General features: G+C 23.3%; 1 protein-coding gene across 1 annotated transcript; it reads left to right on the top strand.

Moving 5' to 3' along the window:
- Window positions 1-10,123: 10,123 nt before the first annotated feature.
- LOC129619090 (homeobox protein SMOX-3-like) lies at window positions 10,124-19,600 on the top strand. Its single transcript, XM_055534174.1, has 3 exons — window positions 10,124-10,911; window positions 18,670-18,805; window positions 18,866-19,600. The coding sequence occupies exons 1-3, from the start codon at window positions 10,705-10,707 to the stop codon at window positions 19,300-19,302; spliced, it is 780 nt and encodes a 259-aa protein (XP_055390149.1). The 5' UTR covers window positions 10,124-10,704; the 3' UTR covers window positions 19,303-19,600.
- The last annotated feature ends 3,208 nt before the right edge of the window (window positions 19,601-22,808 follow it).

Genomic DNA, 22,808 nt, shown 5'->3' with positions numbered 1-22,808 from the left:
CTTTTTTCTTATTGTTATAATTTCATTTTCTTTTCTACTTTCTTGCTGTTTTTTCTCATTTTATTTTTATTATTATATCATTTTTGAAATGTAATCAGCCTGTAAAATGAACTTTGTTTCATTTTTTTTTTCTCCTATTTAAATTTCATTGAATTTGATATGAGATGAATTATATATCAGGTTAGGCTATGAATTTATAACATTTGATATGTGAATTCTGATTGTTATACATAATATTATTACTCGTATGTTATATGAAAAAAAAATGTCGCGAAGCTTTGAAGTTCTAAATTAAATATATATGCATTAACCTATGCAGTTTTCTTTCCTTGAATTTTCAAGACTTGAAATTTTATAAATTAAAATAAAATGAATTCTGACGTTACAATATGAAAAAATATGAGGTTCAAAGTGGTTTTTGTAGGCTTTTTTACTCTAGAAACTATAATGAGTATTGTTTTTGTTCACTTGAAATTTTTAGCTGGAGCAACAAATACGGAAATCAAAATTGTTTTGGCTGCTTGAATTTATTGAAAACAAAATTTGAATCTATTGGTGAAAGTTAGTCTGAATTAAAATATAACATTGAAATAGAAAAAAATGAAGAAAGGAGAGTAAATGATAAGAAAGTGGTTCTCACAATAGTCACATATAACGATTCATGACATGAACTCCTAATTTAAACTTATAAATGCGTTCATATTTTAAATTTATTATTTTTTTTTCAATATAATTTTTATACTATTTTACGAGAATTTCATATTATCTAGTTTTTTGTTATAATTCTTATGTAATATACTGTACTGAGTGCACCAAGAATCTCAAACATGTAAAATAAAGAAAAAAATTCTATTTTTCTGTAAATTTTGTGTTTTATCAATGTAATAATATCTAATGTGGACTCAAAATTACGTCTGTTATTCAGATTTTTAAAGAAGAGGTACGACGTTCTATTATGAATAAATTTTTTAAAATTTTTTATTAGATAAGCTTGGTGAAAGAATTTTAGCATTATTCGCCTTGAACATGACGTTTAATAAATTTCTTTGTTATATTATAAAAAAATTTTTGCTAAATTATGTAATATTTTATATTTTATGGAAATCCATAAAATATAAAACTTTTTTTTTATAATATAAACCTTCGAATTATAGTTAATAGTACTTCGCTATTTCACAGGAATCCAAAACTTTTTTAATTTGCGGTGCATAAATGTGTATTATAATTAAATTGTAGTATAGGATTATAACTAGTAAATGATTGGATTATTAAAAATAATTGGATTATTAGAATTTTTGTTGCTAATATTCTATACAACGTCAATTAATTATTACAGAGTAGCATCGTCTGAACTAAAAATAAGCACATTAGATAATATGTATGGCCGCACTTTATTTGTTTAAACTATTAACAGCGATTTTTGCGACAGCATTTGCAGATTTTATAAAAAAATCCAATTTTATAAAATATGTGTCCGAGTTTACTATATTCCACAATTTGAATTGTTGTAATCTTTGACCATTTTTTTTAAATAAGTGATTTTTAAAAGAAAACAATTTTGTGGTAATATAAAAGGCTTTATCTTAAAAATACAGTTTTTGAAGTTATCGTAAAAATTTCCTTAATTATTTCATATATAACAAGTGTCGTTTTAAAGCTGAGTTCATTGTTTCGCCGCACATATATAAGTCGAACTTTAAAACAACAAAGAGTGGAATTCCGCTAAAATTGTTTGGTAAATTTTATTGATTTTGAATAATTAATTAGAAGTCAATAATCATACCAAGTATATTAATCATTTTTCTAGAGAATTGTTATATAAATTTTGTTTTATCGTATTTATTCCAAAGCAAAAGTTCTTATATTTATTGCAATTTTAATAAAGTACAAATGAAAAGTGTAGTTGCATTGCAAATACTTATTATATGAGCATTTTAAACTTATAATTCAAAGAATCTCAAAATTTATAAGCTATTAATTTTTATTGTAATATTGCTTGTCAAAAATAAGTCATTAAAATTAAGTAAATTATAAGAATTTCGAGAATATTTTTATGCTTAGTCAATTACGAGTATTGCAATTCTCAAAAAAAGAACAAATTCATTTGACGAAAAATTTTTGTTTTATCATCCTAAAAATATGCAAAATTATCATTGTGTTAATAATATTCGAAAATTTTTGTTTTTTTTTTTCACTTCTATTCTCTCTTTTATATTTTTCGTTTAATGAATTAATTTCCACTGTAATTTTGAATTACTTACAAAGATTTTTTTTTTAAATATTTTTGTTTTTAATACGAACATGTTATATGTTTTTGTTTCATTTTTTTTTTAAAGCGAGCTGAAAAAAGCCAAAAAATTTATCTTATAAACGAGTATAGAATCGGCAAGAACAAAGTTAAAGTGAATCCTTTTGTTTTTATGAAAAAAAAACATTATTATTTTTTTTTTGGATTTATTTTATGTTTTTTAACTTTTTCTTGTATACATATAACACATTTTCGCTGTATATAACGTAATAATAATAATAATACTTGTATATCGGTACATTTAATAAATTCCAGAAAAAAAAAATGTAAGAACAAAATTTCCCTATTTTAGGCACCATTATAATTCAGCCGCCTACTTTGTTTGTGTTATATTTTGACAGCAGCTAACGACATAATTTTGTATTATTACACAAAATTCATATACTTGTATACATACATAAGGTTTAAGTACAAATATATGTAAGTATATATTAGAAGTATATTTCACATTAATGAAATAATTTTCTAGGTGGGTGGAAATGGGCTGGAAATAATAGTCTGAGGCTGTAAAGTATAATACCAAAATCTGTTGAAAAGACAGTAAAAAAAAACAAAAAAAAAAATAAAAACAAGAAAATATAAAATATAATAACAAAATATTGTTAAGTAAAACAAAATTTTCTAGATAAAAAGAGGAAAAAAAAAAATGGAAAATATGAGAAAAACAACAACATTAGAATCTGAAAATTTGTAGGATGCGGATGGTAGAGGAGAGAATATAATTAGAATAGGCAGATATCATAAACATATTTTAAACAATAGAAATTAATTTGAAAGCTACAAGGAAGAAGATATTTCACTCCTTGAAGTCTTTGTTTTTTTTTTTTTGTTATTTTTTTTGTTTTAATCGTAATTAAAAAAATTTTTAACTTATATTTATTTATAAAGTGAAAATAATTACCTCATTATCATTAGGGTGTATTCGAATTATAAAAGAGGATTATTCTGTAAGGATATTAAAAAAAAATGTTTTTTGTTTGTTTTATTTTTATTTTGTTTTATTGTAAAATTAAAATTGTTATTTTTAGCAGCATACCTCTTAATAAACCTACTTGTATATGTATATACGAGTACAAATTAATAGAAATGATGTTGTTGTTGTTATAATGTGGGGCGATGTAATTATTAACTTCTTTTTATATTAAAATTTTAAATTAATATTTTGTTTTTATTAAGATAAGATTTCATAATTGTAAGCATAAAATATAAATTTTTTAAAGGCGAATCAACGTTTATGTTGTGTAAGGGCGAACGCTTATGTTGTATATGGATGAATGATGTTTAAAATGCGATGGGTCTATATAATAATTAATTAGAAAAGAAACAACTTTTCAATTATATTTCAAATGCGTAAATAAAATAAATAAATTGACTGTAATGGAAAATTTGAAAATGGAAGAAGTGCTATAAAAATATATTAACGCCATTTTATCTAACTTAAGTGTCTGCTTGCATAATTTTCATCCTAGACAAATGACTTGTATGCGTGTTATTTTAATAAAAAAGGATAATTGTTTTTCTTGTCTTTATTCTAGTTTTAATAGAAAAGAGTTTCAATAAAGTATTCAAATGAATTTCTGTCTATAAGAATTGAGTAATTTTGAAAATTTCGAAATTTAATGAGTACGGGAATATCGTAATTAACATTTGATAATTCAAAATCAATCCCTTTAAACCCCAAAAATCTCTAAATGAATAAAATATTTTCAATTTTGTTTCTTTAAATTAAAATTTGATTTTAAATTGCAAATTTTTCAAATATTTCAAAATTAAACTGAAAATAAATCTTATTTAAAAATTTTTTTACAGATTCGAAAGAAATTTGTATACATATTCGGCAAATTCTCAATTGACTTTATAAATCTCTTTCTAAATTAAATTTTACATTCTCAGGATTAGTTTGTATATATTTAAAAAATCGTAATTATTGTGTTCAGTAGTTGAAAATTTTCTAAAATAAAAATAACTTTTGATTTATGCGACCTTATTAGACTCTAAATTATTACCTTAAGTTTTATTTCTAAATATAAATTTGCTTTATTGAAATATTTCATAAGTTTTATAACAATTATTGCATTCAAAGGACATGAAAATATTATTTCTATTTGTTGAAATTTAATATAAATTGTTTTTTAAATTTAACATTAAATAACTGATACGAATTTGAGCCAAATCAACTTAATTCAAGTAAATTTTTGCAAGAAACATGGAAAGAAACAAAATTATAGAATATATATTATTGTGTATTATATATATATGCAGAGTAGATATAGATTAACAAAATTATTAACCTCTGAGTCTAATTTAAATTACTGTGTTACATAATATCTTTAATTAAAATGGTTGTGCAAAATGGAAAACATGTATTTCATAACTATGAGATTTTAAATAAAAAAAATTAATCAAAGAAATGTCATAAGGAATCAGCTTATGACTAAATGTTATAAATCTTTTAGGATTAGTTAAGTACCTGTAGTACAGCAAATTTTCCTTGAACAAGTTAATATTATTTTTTTTTAAAAAACAATCTTCATTTTAAATTTCGTTCATTAATAAAATTGTTCATGTTAGTGAAAATAAATATAAAATTTTAACTATTATGTAATAAAAAATTATTGCATTTATTTCGGAAATTAACAAAAGCAACGTAATGATGGATTTTGATGGCAAACTGAGTAAGTTAAGATAAATAATTAAATTTTTTGGGCAGTAACAAAATTACGCAAAAGATGTCAAAAATTTAAATTTCTATAATTTTTATAGTTTGGAATTTGCAGAGAAATAGAAGGAAAATTTAATTAAAAATTTAAAAAGTACAGGTTTAAGATAACAATCGATTTCAGTGGTTTTCGATCATTGTAATATTTGCTTATGATGTGACCAATGGCGCAATAATTGTAGTAATGGTTTTTTAACCGACACATAAAAACCTAAAAATTGTATTCAATAGTACAAAGCTTAATACACAATACTCTAAAAGAAAAAATAATATAAAAGTTATTAAAATATTTTCATAATATTCGAGATTGAATTATAAACTATATATATCAATAATCTTAAATATTTTATATAAACAAAAATTCTAGATAAACACAATGATTTACGAAACTAAAACATGACTTATGGACTGTGTTTCTGGAGCTATCTGTGTTTTCGAAATTTAGAAAATGTTTATGGTTTCGACACGATAAATAGTAAAATATGATAATTTTATGTCTTCGAAAGGCAGGTGTAAATTTGCTTCTAGAGAATCAGGTTTCTTGCAAATATTTAATTATATAGAAAATTTTAGATTTATATTTTAGAAAAAGTTTGGAATTGGGTTTGAAGAAACGCAGGAGTGGAAATTATTTAATCAACACATAAACCTTATTATAGAAAAATAAAAAAATCATTGATTTGAAGTGTTGTGATATTAATCCTAATCATATGCAATTTAAAGATTTGGTAGCCATTGAAATTTAAAAATTTAACAAATTTAAAATAAAAATAATTCTTAAAATATGCTTTTAATTATTCAGTATTTTTCTGAAACATTTTATTGAGTGGTTCATGCATAACATTATTTTAAATAAATTATAAAAATGAAATAAAATTAAACGATAACAATTTTGAAACAAAAGTTTTTTAAACTATTTTTATTTTTTTAAATAATATTCTGTACATTTGTACACTTATATAATAAAATAAATAAATAAAATTTTATTAAAAAAAATTTAATCCTCGTTAAACCTGTTCGTGTCTATATAAACATATATGTAGGTACATAAATAATATTAAAACAAGTTCATGTCATCAGAATTCCTCGATCTATCATCCTTTTTAAATAATTTTCAAGTTCATAAATTCCTTTATGGTTAAGTTTATCTCTTCTTTTTAAAATGACGAAACAAAAATGTTGCAAAATAAAAAGAAAAATTTATAAAGGATATAAAAAGAAAAACATACAGAAAAACTATAAAAAACGAAATAAAAAATAATGAGAAAAAAAAAGATGAAAACTTTTTAAAAGAACAAATGTCTACCACATTAAGAATTTTTATAATATGTTCTAGAGTTGCATAGTTTATTTTCTATGTTTACGTTATGTTGAATATGTTTTAACTTCCATATGCAATCATACACATCTTTCACTCATATATACATGTGTATGTAAGTGCAATATGTATTTGTTGTTAGAGTACGTACATACATATGTAAATATGTATGAATATATTTATAAATATAGTACTTTTATTATTGTCATAGGTCAACGCACTATTCAAGTTGGAAAACTATATATAGAAAATGAAAAACATTAAAGCTTACTGTTTTACATAATATATACAAATACTTTTATATACATATAAATATTTTAACGTGACATGTATATATGTATATATGAATATACTAAAAATGTTTATATATAGGTTGCAGAATGTCAAACCACCATCAGGATATTATATTATATACGACGATATGACAATAAAAGAAAAAATATAATAACAAGGGAAAAACGAAAATAATAGCTGCCAGAAGCAAAAAATCAAGAATATATTTTTACTTTTTCTATTTAGTATTTACGGTACACGATTTAGATATGAATGTACAAGTGTACAAATATAGGTACACTTATTTTCTTTGAAATATTTTGTTGGCATCATTTATTTTTTTGTATATATAATATTTAATTAGTTATCCATCATCTTAAAATTTTATTTCTGTTATATTCTGTTTAGAATGTCAAGGATAAAAATGTGATCTCATTTGTTTGTTTCATTTTGATTTTAATATGCTTGTATTATTTGAAGTCGTGGAAATTTGAACATATTACTTGTTTTTATAAAGGCAATTTGAATTGAATGGTGTATGTAGATGGAATAGTATGATTTTGAATTAAAATATTGTATTCGAGTTAATTTACTACAATTAAATAAAATAATTTTTAAAAATTTGTTTTTGGTAGATTTAATTTTAGGGATTTCCAATGGGTTCTCAAGAATTTATGGATTTAATTAAAATTTATTTTGAATCTTGAAATTTCATTTCCCCATAATACACTCCCACTTCGTCCTTAATTCCTTCATTTCTGTAGTTCATTTTTCCTTCCTTTCATTTTTACCGCCACTATGTTAATTTCTTCAACAACACTATGTTAGTACAACATTAAACCTTGCACTAATCATATTTATTTAAACTTAAAATAATAAACAAAAAATCTTTATAAAAAATTATAAGAAAATTTTATTTTTCTTTATTTTTTTCGAATTGTCTTCTAAAATAACAAAAATAGAAAAATAAAATTTTTTTATCATCTTTTTTGTTGTTGAATATTTATGAATTTCATCACGTGGAAATCTGAAAACATAACAATATCTCGTATATTCTTAAATTATAAAAAAAAAAGAAGAGAAACATAATCTGATAAAAAAATTTGTTTATGTACAACAATAGAAAATTTGAAAAAATTTTATGATTGGCTCTAAATGTCCCGCCCTTCTATTTAAAAATAGCAAAAATACAAAAAAAAAACATTAACAAAAAAATAATAAATGAAATAAATGATGAAAACTTAAAAACAAAAAGTAAATTAAAACAACAAAAAATAAAAAAAATAAAAATGAAAGAGGAAAAAAACAAAAAAAAGTCACGCAGGCGCTACTCCTTAATATTGGAATGCAATGCACTGTAGTAGAATTACTCCATTCAAAAACAAAAACAACAATAAGAAAGCAAGAGAGAAATAAAAATAAAAACGAAAAATATCAAAACAAAAAACAAAAATGCAGTATCAAAGAGGGTGAAGAAAATTTAATAAAATGTAAGCATAAACACCGTTATTGTTCTTTTTGATTTGATGTAATTTTTTCTCTTCTCTTTTATTATTGTGATTTTTACTCTTTTATTTTGTTTTTTTTTCACTTTTTATGTTATTTGTTTATTATTTTTTTTTCTATTTATAATATTTTTGTTTCCTTTTTTTAACTACTTTTGTGTAGCAATAGGATTATTTTGATTGTTAGATTTGGAAGGTTGTTGTATCCAAGTTACGTTTAGAAAGCCTTTTTTTTTTAATATAAAATTTTTGCTCATAAATCAGGCAGAGATTTTATAATTTAGCTTTCAGATAGTATTGAAGTTGAGGAAGAAATATTTGAGAGAAAATATTACAGCTTGAGAGCTACTATTATTTGAGAGAGAATTTTATAGCATTTTATTTAAAATTTACCCATATTATTAAAAAAGGAAATTTGGCTTTTATTAGTACATATTAAGAAGTACGAAGTAATTTTAAAAATTCATAGTCTATTAATTGGAAATTATTTCTGTTAATTTGATCAATTTCACTAGAACAGAGATTTTAGCAGCACGTTTGATTCTATAAACCAATGACTTTATACGTACGCTCTTAACTTGCTTTTACTTCTATGCTTATTATATTCTATTCCAATTAGTTTGCCAACGTCTGTTAGTTTACATAAATTAATTAAAAAATAGCTAATACTTAATAGAACAATGAAATTTTCAGATAAAACCTTGTTAATAAAAAAATTATGTTTGAATAAAATTCAATTAACATTTTCTTTGGTTTGCTTTATAAATTACTAACATTAAAATTGCAAAAAAAAATTCTGAAATTAGTGTGTTCATAAATCTAAGTACTAAATCGTGATTAGAGTGAAAATCACTTTATGTAATTGAAGTCTTTAGTGCAAAATACAATCACAATGTAAAATTTTTAGTTAATTTTAAAGTAAACTTATCCTTTCTATAATCTTCCAGTAAAGTCTGCTTATAATCTGAAAATATTTTAAGTCTTGTAATCGAAAGTCAAATTTTCAAAATAAAATTTCCGACTGAATTAAGAAGAAGAATAACTTTTCCAATAATAAGCAAATTTTTCATTAAATTCATAAAATATTGAATGTAATAATCATTCGTGTTATAAATACTTGATAAATATATTCTGCTATTTTTGAACCCATCCTTTTGTTATACGTATCCTGCAGTGAGGTGGCATAAAATATTTAATATTTATTTTATATTCTAATCTATTTTGTTGCTTTTATTATTTTTGCTCGTTTTATATATTTAACAATTTCATTTTTGTATTCTTATGTTCGTATGCCTACATGCCTACATTGTACAATATATAAACTCACATACATACATATATTATGTGTAATTATAAAATAACAAGTTATAGATTATGTGATAATTACTTGTACTCATGCATATTATGTCCTTTTGTTAAGTATTGTTTTTTTTTGCATAATTTTTTTTTATTTTATTCTTAATTTTTACATAATTATTATTTTTTTTTTCGTTTTTTATTCGCATTTTTTAATTCGTTTTTATTTTTTATTTATGTTTTGTTAACTTTTCGTTTTCTTTTTTTTTTTTTTTTTTTCTATTTTGTTTATTAAGTTGAATAATAATTTCAAGGAATTTAGTGAACGAGCGCATACATATGTGTTAATACAAACAAAATTATTTATTTGTTAATACCTTTTGGGATACAGAGTGAAGAAAACAATAATATTATATAAAAAGAAAGAGAAAAAAAAGTGAACAAAAATTTACAACTACAATAAGAATTTTATTCGCCCGCATTTACATATATACATACAAGTACATATATAGATAAATAAAAAGTGGTACACATGCACACATGCACACATACAAATTATATTATGCATTTTATTGTTGTATAAGGATATTCAGGAAATTGGTTAAAACAATGTTTTTATTAATAATAGATGATGATCGTGATAAAAATAACAAAAAAAGAAAAACAAAAATAAAAAGAAGAACAACATCAGAATGGAAAAAAATTGAAATTGAAGAAAAAATGAGCAAAAAGAAAAAAAAATTTATAATAATTTGCTTTCGTCTTTATTTTCATGCTTTTTTTTTGAAAAGTGGGAAATTGCAATCAAAAGTAAAAAAAAAAATAACAAAAAAAACAAAACAGAAAACCTAAAAAACAAAAAAAGGATATTTGTATTTTATGTTTGTTATCCTTGTTATTTTTTTATTTTATTATTCTTTTTGTTTTATTTTATTTTCAACAAAAAAAAAAAAGACAAAACTTGATAATATTCACTTGTGATTTTTTAAAAAATAAATTTAGTTTTGTTTCGGACGGTATTCAATTAAGACGACAACGAAAAAAAAATTTCGAAATTCAACAAAAAAAAAGCCAATTTTTATTTGTTAATTAATTAAAATACAAGCAACAATAAAGAGAAAAATAAAAAATAAATTAATTATTATTTTTCAATTACAAAATCCAAAAATTTTATAATAAAATATACATACATATAAACATTAATATAGTTGAAATTAAAATTATATTAACATATACTTACAAATACTATAATAATATACTTAAAATATATTGTATATAAAAATAAATGGCTGGGCCATTTTTATCACCGCTTCCAGGTGATTTAATAACTGAATATATGTTTGGGCGTCGAAGACAAAGAAGAAATCGTACAACATTTACACCACAACAATTACAAGAATTGGAAAATTTATTTCAGAAAACACATTATCCTGATGTATTTCTCAGAGAGGAAGTTGCCTTACGGATTAGTTTGAGTGAAGCACGTGTACAGGTACATATAAAAAAAAACACCTTTTATTTTCTTATATAAAGGATGATAACGCATGATAACATGAAAAATAAATATTAAAAGGGAAGATATATGAGTTTATTTTTTAATTTTCATTTTGTCACATTGATTTGAAATCGTTCAAATGTTTTTGTTAAAATTCAATTAAATAAAAGTAGATTAAATATTAAATAAATAAATCTGGTACTTAAGAAATATATTATTAAATTAATAAAATTGGAAAAATTTTAAAATAAAAAATTATTATTAAAGTTTTGGATTTGATTTTTTTACTATTAATGAGAAATTATCGGTCTTATTAATATAAAAGTGAATTTTTATTACAAGAAAAAAATATTTTAATTAAATTCAGTTTTTAAAAATTATTAATTGAAATTTTATGAGGGGAGTCTAGTTTTTAAAGGGAGTGTGTTTTTAACAATTAAAAAAATATTTGAAACATTTTTTAATTTTAATGTCGATTATAACCAATGTGCAGACACATTTCTAAAATTTAACAATTGAATAGCGTTTAAAATAATATTATATTTTAATTATTTTTTATTTAATCTATTAATATTTTTTAATTTATACAAGCTTCTGTTTTATAAGAGCTTCAAAGATATTTGAAAAACAAAAAAATAGAAAATTTATTTTTAATTCTTATAAATTTTTTACAAATTCTTTAAATACATCTGCACGAAATTTATGGAATTCCGATAAAAAAATTTGGTTATAATTGGATTGTGTTCTTTTCTATAAAATATTTAATTTAATAAATTTCCAATTTAATTTTAATTACAAAACAATTATCAATTATTTGTGGAAAAAGAATTTTGATTCTATTTTTAACATTTTTTAACTTCGAAATTAAATGAAATATTATGAAAACATTTTGACAAAATTTATAGATAAATAAAATTATAAGGAATACAGATTTGAAATTAATTTATGAAAAAATTCAAACTGGATGTAGAAAATGAAATTGATCTAATTTGTTGCACTATTGGTATTCATAATTGTTTGACACACATGAATCAAAATTTGACAGAATATACGCATAGATTAACAACAGAGAAAAGGATTTTGAAATAAAATTAAGCACCGTGACACCCGTCTAGAACAGGTTTTGCTTATAATCACACAAAATTCGTTTAACAAATCTCACATACACGATTATAGGTATTGAGCAGGTTCTACTCCTAATATTAATTTTACAAAAGATTATTTTAACAGATTAATTTAACAAAAGATTAACTTAAGAAATTTACAAAACATTCAAGATTAAAATTAACATTGAATAAAGTTGGGTCAAGTTCGACAATGAAATATACTGCTTTTAAAAGCAATCGATTACAATATTTAATTTACTTTTGTTCACCAGAACATTTCAAATATATTTCGGATGAGATAAAAAAAAAACTGAAAGTAACGTTAACATAGTTATCGGATGAATGAGTCAATTTCGTGAGTTATGAAAAAACAATTATACTATTTGGTGGCATGGATGAATGGCATTTTTGATGGTTGCAGTTTCGGAAATATTAGGTTCAGAAAATACATATTTTACAAATTTTGAGGGCCTATAACTTGAAAACAGCATTAAAAATACTGGAGAAAGAAGCAGATTTAGATAACGTTTTCTTTTAAAAGCTATGCCGCAGTAGAAGAAGGTTACCTCTGCTTTTCCTTTACAGTAAATAGTTAAAAAATGGCATTTGTAGATCTTTAAGTGCTATAACTTTTTGAGAAGGAGATGGGTAAATATTTTCTTTTACGAAAATAAGTTTTTGGCTAAAGATCTATTTGTATATAAATTTTCATTTTTCTATCTGAAAGGGTGTAGAAGTTTTGTTAAAATTTTGTAAATTTTGTTGTACGGACAATTTTGACAAACTGAAATTAGTAATCAATTTTTTCCAAATTTTCGGGAAAAATGCTACAAAGCTGTTGACCAAAACCATTTTTTGTACTACAAAACGCTTCTCTTTCAAAATTTGATATTGGCAATTGTATCTTTGAAGAAAAACTTAGTTCTGAATAGGAAAAGAAAATAATGCACTTATTGTTGGATAATATTGTATAAAGTTATAGAAAAATCTGAAGAAAAATTTTTTATTCGTTCTAAGATTCCTGCAAACATTACAAAGAATTTTTTCACCTTTTTTCGAATTGAGGAAGAAAAGTAGTTTTTAAGAAAGTTTTACTAGCAAAATGTCAGAATTAATGTAGATTTCAAATTCACTTATTCAAGGCACAAAGGTGTATTGTTTTATAAAAAGATTATCAATTTAATATTCTTGCTTCTAAATTCTTAAATTGACATTTTATAAAATTTCATGACAAATAGTTTGATAAATTGAAATTTCAATAAAAATTGTATTACTTTCTATTAATCTTAAGAAGAACAAGGAAGAAGGAATTTCATGTCTGTTAGTGGCAAAGAAAGCATACATATTCATATACCTCGTCTCGAAATTGTTTGCTAATTTATTTGGCTAAATTAACTCCATCCTATATATTTGCTCCTAAAAATATACGATTTATAATTTAATTATAGGATTCGTATAAATAAAGGAATGCCAAAGAAAATTGCAAGAAAAAATAAATAGTTTCTGAAATGACACACTAAATTTTTGGAAAATTTTATAATTTTTTTTTTATTTTGTGTTTTTGAAAAAAATTCATGCTATTGATTATGATAAATGCGAATACTATATAATAGTTAAAAAATAATTAAAAAGTCAGGTTCTAGCCAGGTTCACAGTCAATTTCTTTGTTATAAATGTTAGCATATGCCAGCAGTTCCATGTTCGTTATGTAAAAATTCTTATTTAAACACAAAACACATTTAAGAAATAAGTTATTTATGACAACAATTAGAATTGATTTGATTGCTGATTGAGAATGGCAGCAAGTATAGAAAATTTCATTTTGCGTAAAATTACAAAAGAACAAGAAAGAAATTACATTTTTGGGCAGTATGCTAAGCGGTAAGCTTATATATGCTAAGCGTAAAATTTTGATTTTACAGTACTTCAAAAAAAAAAAAATAAATGCAGCTTAATCTTACGCAGAATTTCAGATTTCATTTTCAAATCGTTAAGTTTTTTAGCAAAAAAATAAAGTAGTCAATATTAAACACAAAGTTTACGTTAAGTGTATAACATAATATAGCCACCATTCTTTGTGAATAAGTGGCACATAGAACATTTCATTGAAAAATTAATCGTTTTGGGTGTGAAAAGGGTCAAATATAAAAAAAAAACTGTTTTTGTATTCAAATATAAAATATTTGGGTATTGTAATATTAATTTTAGACTAACTGTTTTTATTAATTTGCAGACAATGTCTGCCTATAGCAGAGCTTGCTGCTTTTTTATCTGATCCTAAAAAATATCAATCGGAATATCTATTAAAAATTATAATTTTAAAGGCTTGCTTAAATTATTGTACTAAGATTTTTTTTAAAATTTTAAGAATTTAGAAATTAGATGAAGTACTCGTATGTATGTATGTATGTGTGAAAATATTACCTAAACGATCTTATTTTTATAGAAATTTTGCATGTTATCCTAAATATTGTTGAACTTATAATTTAAAAATTAATTTCAATTTACCGTTTTTAGTTATTAAATTTATAGTAGATTAAAGAAACTTACTAAATGACAGTTAAATTAAAGTTTTCTGCCAGGAAAAAAAGAATCGTATGAAATGGACAGCTTATTGTTCCTCTTAGAGAAGAAAAAAATTTACATTGCATTTACAAAGTGTTTCAATGTATATTTTTCTAACTAGCATTCACTACATAATCGTTTAGGCTCCTTGAAAATATTTAACTTGTAGTTGAACTTGAAATAGTAAAAATTTTGACTTTAAGCGATTTTCCCTTTATTTTAGATTTCTGTTTTTTTTTTGTTATAGAAAATATTTATTCCTTTTCTAAATTGTAAGGTCTGTTTTCAATGTTACTGGAGTTATTTTTATTCTGCTTTTAAATTTCTACTCAAACTCTTTTTTTTATGTTACTTTTGAATAGTCAAAATAGTTTTTTCGTTGTTAGACACCAAATGAAAAGGATTATGAAAGTAAATTAACCACTTTTCGTTCGTTTTGCAAGGATATTATGTTATTATATTCGGTTTCATATAAGTAATAAAAATTATACAAATAAACATACCAGCATAAATATTTATACACTCAGCATCTATGCATTTTTTTTATAAAATTTGAATTCTACACTATTTCTCAGTGCCCTGTGGCAATATCAAAAATAATAAAAAGAAAAAAACAAAAAGCGGTGATTTGCAGTATCCATGATTGAATAAATTTAAGTGATTTGCATGTACATATATATACGATTGAATAAATTTAAGAACTGCATCACAATTGCTGAAAGGATTCATGTTACACAAGGTATTGTTTTTTCAAATAGGAAAGTTTTTAGTAAAATACGTAGTTCATATAGAATATATATTTCTGAAATATTATTTAATTATTTTTAACGGTGTATCCAGATATTATTAAAAGAGCGTAACAATCCGACTAGTTTTCAGCCGTCTAAAAATAATGTCTTAAGTTCGACACTGGGAAGAATACATTAAAATATTTGTATAGAGTATTTCACCGTTTATATAATATTAATATCAACTGTTTATAAATTGTTGTGAATGGAAGTTTGGGAGAAATTTTAAATTTTTTAAACTGTAAGGTTCACTTTACTTGGGTGTACACACGAAATTAAAATTTATTCTATTAAAAATCACAACTTGCCTTTTCTCTTTGCATTTCTCCTTTTTATGGTTTGGAAGTGCAAAGTTAAATATTTCAAAATGACATTAATGATAAAAAGTTTTGGTTTAAAAAGTGACAAACCGCTTATCCTTGAAAAATTTTTAAACACAACTTTCAACAATTTATTAGTTGAAATTCTGCAAAATTATTGGAAAAATCTGGTAGTGTTATTGCTTCTAAAAAGTTTATTTACTTTTATCCTCTCATTATTCCAAATAATATTTGTCTACGAAAACTATGTTAATGTTAACACGATATAGGGTCAGCTGTTGTTATAATTGGTAGACGTTACTCCTTACGAAATCATTAGTTCGTTACATATTTAAGCACAATAATGAAAATCAGTCAACTATTCGTTTTGATTAACTCATAGATAACATTTTTCGAATACTTGAAAATTATAATTTTGCTATAATAAAAATTTGTAATAATATTAGCAAATTTTGTTTTCTAAAAATAAGGATACTGCACAGCATAACTAAATACAAAAGTTATTCCCTTGATTTTTTAAAATCAAAATCAACAATTACAAAAGGACAAGCATTCAAGCACAACTATTTGTTTTTTTATCCTTTTTATTATATAGTCGTTTTTCCCTTTTGTTTCTGTAAAAAATTCGGGTGATAAAATCTTCAAACGTTAACAGTATGTGATTGTATAAAAAAAATTTTGAATATTATTAAACCCAATTTTTTCTTTATTATGTGCAGAATACACATACATACCATTTAGATGAAGATTGTAAAATTTTATTAATTTTATGAATACATATATATATATACCTTAAATATAATTAAATAATTCAATGTAATGTGGTATTAAGTGAACTACTTTTAACCCTCATTTAATTATAATCATTTAATATTTGAGTCTATATAGTATAAAATTTTGTTGTTTTTAAGAGGTCTTTCAAATTCTATTAAATAACAAAAGAGACATCATTGAAAATAAATAAAGGATTTATACAATAGGATATATTTGATTTTTGAAAGGGATTAAATTTTAATATAATTAAATTGTATAATAAATAATATGTTGAATAGAAAATTAAATGAATGTTTAACAGGTCGTATAATTAGAGAATAGAACCACTTGTATGTATCTTATTAAATTTTATATGAAAATTTGTTTAACATTATAATTAAATAACACACAATTTATAAATGAAATTAATAATATGTGAGTACATAATATGGTTGTCATTGTGTTAAAAAGTTCATTTTGTTTTCATTAAGATATTATGTTGGTTTTATTCTTGTACAAATAATATTATCCTTTATAGATTATTTGTATATACTTGTGAATTTTTATGGGTGCATTTGCTTTGGCAAAAATTTTGTAAGTATTATAGTTCTGGTAATTAAGAGAATTAAAAAAGAAGAGAATTAAAAATTAATATCAATTTAGTATTTAAAACAGTTACTTACTTTCCGCAATAGTTTTTCAACAAATCATAAAGTTCGAATCTCAAATCAAACTCAATATCACAAACCTTAATACTTTTACTTGGTTCTAATATTCGTTTCGATGTTACATTTCTAAATCGCATGTGCTTGTTTTAAAATTAAATTTTTTTAAGATTTTTGTACTTTTACAAAGCATGCTGCGGTTTGTTTTTACCTAAAGAGAAGGTAAATTTTAGAAAAAATTTAAAAAAGGATTAATTAAACCTTAATAGAAAAACATATAGTGAAAAATCGTTTGAGCTTACTAATTTGTTGAAATAGTGTTTTTTCACGATTCGAAAGTCGAAATATACATACATATTGTTTTCCTAGAATTATGAAGTTCTATAATAACGTGCTATCGAATTGAGAAACGATTTCTGAGGTCATCCAAACATAAGATATTCTTACTGTTGATAACGACAAAAAAGGAAAACCTAAAATACATACACACATATTTTATAATATTTAAGAAAACAAGAAAAGTTTTTTTTTTCGTTTAATTTCTTTTCTGCTCAAAACGATCAATTAGTCAACAGAAAACTTTATGTATAGAAATTTAGACGCATAGAATGCTAGAAACATGTACACAAAGAGGTTTGTGTTTAGTATTGATTGTTTTGCGGAATCAGAAAGTTCAATATTTTAAAGATGGAAATTAAAGTTATTTGTTTACAGCTACTTTTATTTTGAAATACATAGGTCATGCAAGTAGATCATGCTTATTGGACATACATATTGTTGATGTAGGTTGGTCATACGAGTTTATCAAGCATGTTGGCCATACAAGTTTGTTATACAAGTTGATCATACAAGCTGGCAATATATGTTGGTCATACAAATTGGTTGTGAAAGTTTGTCTTGTATGTTGATCATGCAAGTTGGTTGTGCATGACAAGCTTGTTGATCAAACATATTTATCATGGATGTTGATTATGCAAGTTGGCTACGATGACGGCATATGCATGTGGGTTTGATGACATGCCGTTTTTTAGATTGCATGTGAAAATATCTTCTAATTTATGCTGAAAACTCATACATGGTTTTCCGCGTGAATGTAAAAATAATCGTTAATTTAATAAAAACTGTAATGTTTTTGTTTTATCTTTTTCTCTCTATTTACGTCTACCTACACATACGAGAATGAAAGTAGGTGCTTTTGTATGTACTTCTGTTTCCTACACTATTATTTCAATCTCCACAAAACTATTTTGGGAAGTTTGTTTTGCTACAGGTGAAAAACTGCGAACTTGAGGTTGTGGGAAGTCTCTGAATATTTTATAAAATTTCTATCATAAGCGAATATCTTAAAATTTGTAAACCAATAATTTAAATCGAATTTTGAATTTTATCTGTTAGTTTTAGAGCTAAATAATTTTATCTGTTAATTTAGAGCTAAATAATAAGAAATAATTTTGCTTTTACTGCAAATGCTTATATATTTATTTATAAACATATTTCCATTTTATATTCAATATGATTAACAATACATTATTAGTAAAAAATTTAATAAAATTTTCAGGTTTGGTTTCAAAATAGACGTGCAAAATGGAGAAAACAAGCAAGACTACAATTATTACAGGATGCCTGGCGAATGCGTTGTCTAAGTATAGGCGCATCACCAGTTCAAGGAGGTGCTGCTGGTAGTGGTAATGCAGGTACAAAATTAATTTAATCGCTAATTTTTTCATATTAATATGCGAATATTTATATTTTAGGCAGAGGTCCTTTAGATGCTAATGGATCACAAAATACACCAGAGAATTTATCGAATAATGAAAAAAATTTTCATACAAATGAAACTTCATCCACAAATATGACAATGATGCATTCATCATTTATTAATAATAAATTAATTACTGATGATCATTTAAAAGAATTAAGTGAAAATTCAGAAAAAACTTATACAGAATTAAAAATGTACAAAGATAGTATACATACAATTGAAAGTATAAATAACGGTGTCAATTCAAATAGAAATTCTTTTGATTCAGGATGTAGAACTAATTTAAGTAATCAATCATCAGAATCAGATGGATCTGATTCAGAAGAAATTGATCTTACATCATCAGGAACTTGTATTGATTTTTCTAATAATAACAACAACAATAATAACACTAACAATAATATTAATAATAAATGTAACAATCTTTAATAAATTTTACATTAGGCTTTTACAAAAAAAAAATATAAATCCAAAATAAATTCGCATATCTTCTTAATAATTTAAAACAATGAAACAAAAAACAATTATATTTTAAATATAATAGTTATGTAAAATGTAAAAATTTATTTAAAGAAAAACTAAATTGTATCTGTACAGAAATTGAAGATGATGCTAAAATTAAGCTTTAGATAATAATTAAAAATAAAATTAATTAACAAAGTTTTTATTTTGGATTCCAATTAGTGTTCTACTCTGGACTCTATCAGCCTTGTCAGACAACAAAATCAGCCTTGTATTGCCTAATAGACACCGAAATTGTATAATTTATCGTTTATCGGCATATTTTGTTTTTGAATTTATTAAAATTTAGAAATTCATTGAAAGTATAGTTTTGCCTGCGTTCTTTCTCAAACCATCTCAACGTTTCTAAAATGAAATAAAACCATTCGTAAATATGTGATGCAATTTCGTTAATTCATTTCGGAGTTATTGCTGAGATACCTGCATACCGACAGATAGAAATGGAAAAATAGCTTCTTTCTTGTGGAAAGCATTATATATTTTTCAGGTGGCCGAAATTTTTCAAGAAAATTGTAATATTTCTAGACATAAAAATTTATGTCTAGCATTTTAAATGAAATCTAATATTTCCAGTACATTAATAAAATTGCACTACTAAAAGCTACTACAATGCATAAAACTGAAAGTATAAACAATTATAAGACAAAATTCGATAGACATTTTCACACGTAGTGCATATCGGTATGGCGGTTTAATTATTATACCCACTAATTGTTTATAATCTTCGAAAATAAATGGGTTACAATAAGTTCGAATGTCACTTTTTTTTTCTCTTTACACACATTTTTTTCTTAATGTTGTGCTTATACTTCAATTCAGAAAGTAATCAAATTGATAAATGAGCTAATTAAAAGATAGTATTCTACAATAACTTAATGTATACACATCTACGTACATATATGTATGTATATACATTGTTGTTATTATTCAATTACATACTTAGCCAATTGAAATTTTATTTATTCAATTGTTTTGATCATTCAAATTCAATAAAATGATAAAAGCATTTTGAAAACGTTTTTTTTTGCCTATCTTGCAAAATTATTGGAAATTTTTTCACTTAAAAGTAAGTGCACTGAGAGAAAGAGAGAGGATCTTTCAAATAATGAGTGTTTTTTTTCTTTTAAGTTTACTTAATTTAATGTGTTCGCCGAGTGAAAATTTAGAGTACATATTTAGAGTACATCTTTTGAAAAAAATTAATAATTTATTATGATTAAATAAGTATTACAATATTAGTGAATATTCAGTTTTTGAAAATTTGAATTTTACTAAGTTCACCTTTACGGTTCACATATGAAAATCGCGTTTGAAGTAAGGATGTTTCATGCAAACAACCACAACTGCAAATTTGAAATCCACCTTGAACGAGTGGAAATAATCTTTTATTTTAATTATTTTCATAAATTTACCTATGTATATTGTATACACTTTTGGAATGATAACAAAAATTAATAACAAAAGCTGATAGTTTCCAAAAAAATACTCGTAGGGTGCTGAAATTTGAAACGACAAAATAAACCATTTATTAAGTACTATTAAAAAATATTTATGTTACAATTATAATTTTTCTATCTCTCTATCTATCTAGTTAACTATTTATCTATCTATCTATCTATCTTAATATCAACAATTGCTTTGTGAAACTTTTTATTTTCGTCAACAAAATACTGTTTAAGATTTTTCTTAAAAAAATTCTGAAATTCAATTCAAATATATAGTTTTATATATGTATGTATCTATACAAATTTTAGGTGTGGTTCCAAACAAGAATTCAGCATAAAGTTCAAATCTCTTAGACCCATTTTTATTTATCCATATATAGGGACTATATTTTCCTAGATTTTAACACATACTTCTGCTTATTAAATTATCAAACACTTGTCTTTCTAATCTTTTTATTTTAGTAGGTCAATATCATCGATGGGAAGTCTAACTAGGTACTTAAAATTTTAATTGGTTATAAATATTATGTGTTATTATAATTTTCAACCTATTCTCTTAGGATGAAAGTTCCGAATATTAAGCAAAACGAAATTAATGACAAATAGTCATATTTGGTAGGCGTAAAATGTTTTTCGTTCATATTTTAAGAACTGTGTATAAAGGATGAAAAATTATTCTACTAAAATATTGCAAGTTTATATAGTTATTTGCGAAGAAGGAATTTCCCATCAATTTGTGTGAGTTTTGTTATGATAACCAATATGTTTAAATATTAATTGCCTAAAATTTATAAATATTTTGTATTTTTAATTGAAATAACTATTTTTCATTCAAAAAATTTCATTCCAAATATTTAATAAATGAGAAAATAAAGAAAAAATTTAAAGGAAAAATTAAAATCTTTCATATGGAAGGCAATTATAAAAATCTATGTACTGGAGATGACTTTTAATACCCACCTTTTAATTGTAATTCCTAATTATTGCAATTTGAATAAACTACTAATTATAAGCGAATTTTCTATAGTTAAATGATTCTTCACATATCTCAAAAACCATTTTATTGCAGTATATCCAAAAAAAGTAAACTGAGAAATTATGCAATTTAAAAGTGCTATTATTGTAATAATTATAAATAATTGGTTATATGGTAATATATTAATAATAATATAAAATCAGTTTTAAATACTTAATTAATTTTTAAAATAAATCAAAAAGAAATAAAATAAAATCTAATCTATTTAGGTACTGACATTTGTAAATATATAGTAAGTATATATCAATGAATATGATTGTCCGTACAATGTGCATAAGTGATTTAAAGAAAAATAAATTGATAAAGTAAATGGTTCATAAAGCAGCACATTTCCTTCTAAAAAAAAGTGCTTTTCTTAAATATTTTTCCCATTAATATACTAAAAAATACTAAATAATTATTGCATACTTTTAGGACGAGGACAAAATTAAATGAAGCGTTTACATAATAATCGAATTCATAATGGCTAAATAGGTAAGTTAAGTCAAATATTTACCTTTTTTGGTTGGAAGACATTTCCTGTTAGTTAGATCTGACTATTATAGAAACTTAGACCTCACGTTTATAGAAAAAGTGATTGAAATTTCGCTAATTCTGAGGCTAAATAGATTTTAAGGTAAAAAAATTAACAATTCAAATTTTCAAATCTAAAGATTCCAAAAGTTATCGTGCCAAAAATTTAAAAATGCGCAAACTATTTTGTCATGTGATTGGTTCTGCTATTTCAAAATAGAAGTAAAACATCATTATGATTTCCACCAAAATTGTCAAAAAATTGCATTTTTGGGTTTTCTGGAGGACATAGATTTTAAAAGGAGATAAAAAAAATACGGACGAACAATCGGACAAGGTGAAATGAACAAGCACATTTTTTCACATTTAAAAAGCATTTTTTTTGGAAATGTGCTAAAAACGATTAAAAAATTCACACT

This window comes from Condylostylus longicornis, unplaced genomic scaffold, assembly GCF_029603195.1.
Source record: "Condylostylus longicornis isolate FDR11 unplaced genomic scaffold, ASM2960319v2 ptg000010l, whole genome shotgun sequence".
In the NCBI taxonomy this organism is placed as follows: domain Eukaryota; kingdom Metazoa; phylum Arthropoda; class Insecta; order Diptera; family Dolichopodidae; genus Condylostylus; species Condylostylus longicornis.
The sequence above is the reverse complement of the archived record's forward strand: the minus strand, read 5'-3'. Positions and strand labels throughout refer to the sequence as shown.

Excerpts from the sequence above, each read along its gene's own strand:
- LOC129619090 (XM_055534174.1), top strand. The coding sequence starts at position 10,705 with ATGGCTGGGCCATTTTTATCACCGCTTCCAGGTGATTTAATAACTGAA. Across the intron at positions 10,912-18,669 it reads TGAGTGAAGCACGTGTACAG|GTTTGGTTTCAAAATAGACG; the intron begins GTACATATAAAA and ends TAAAATTTTCAG. Across the intron at positions 18,806-18,865 it reads TGCTGGTAGTGGTAATGCAG|GCAGAGGTCCTTTAGATGCT; the intron begins GTACAAAATTAA and ends TTTATATTTTAG.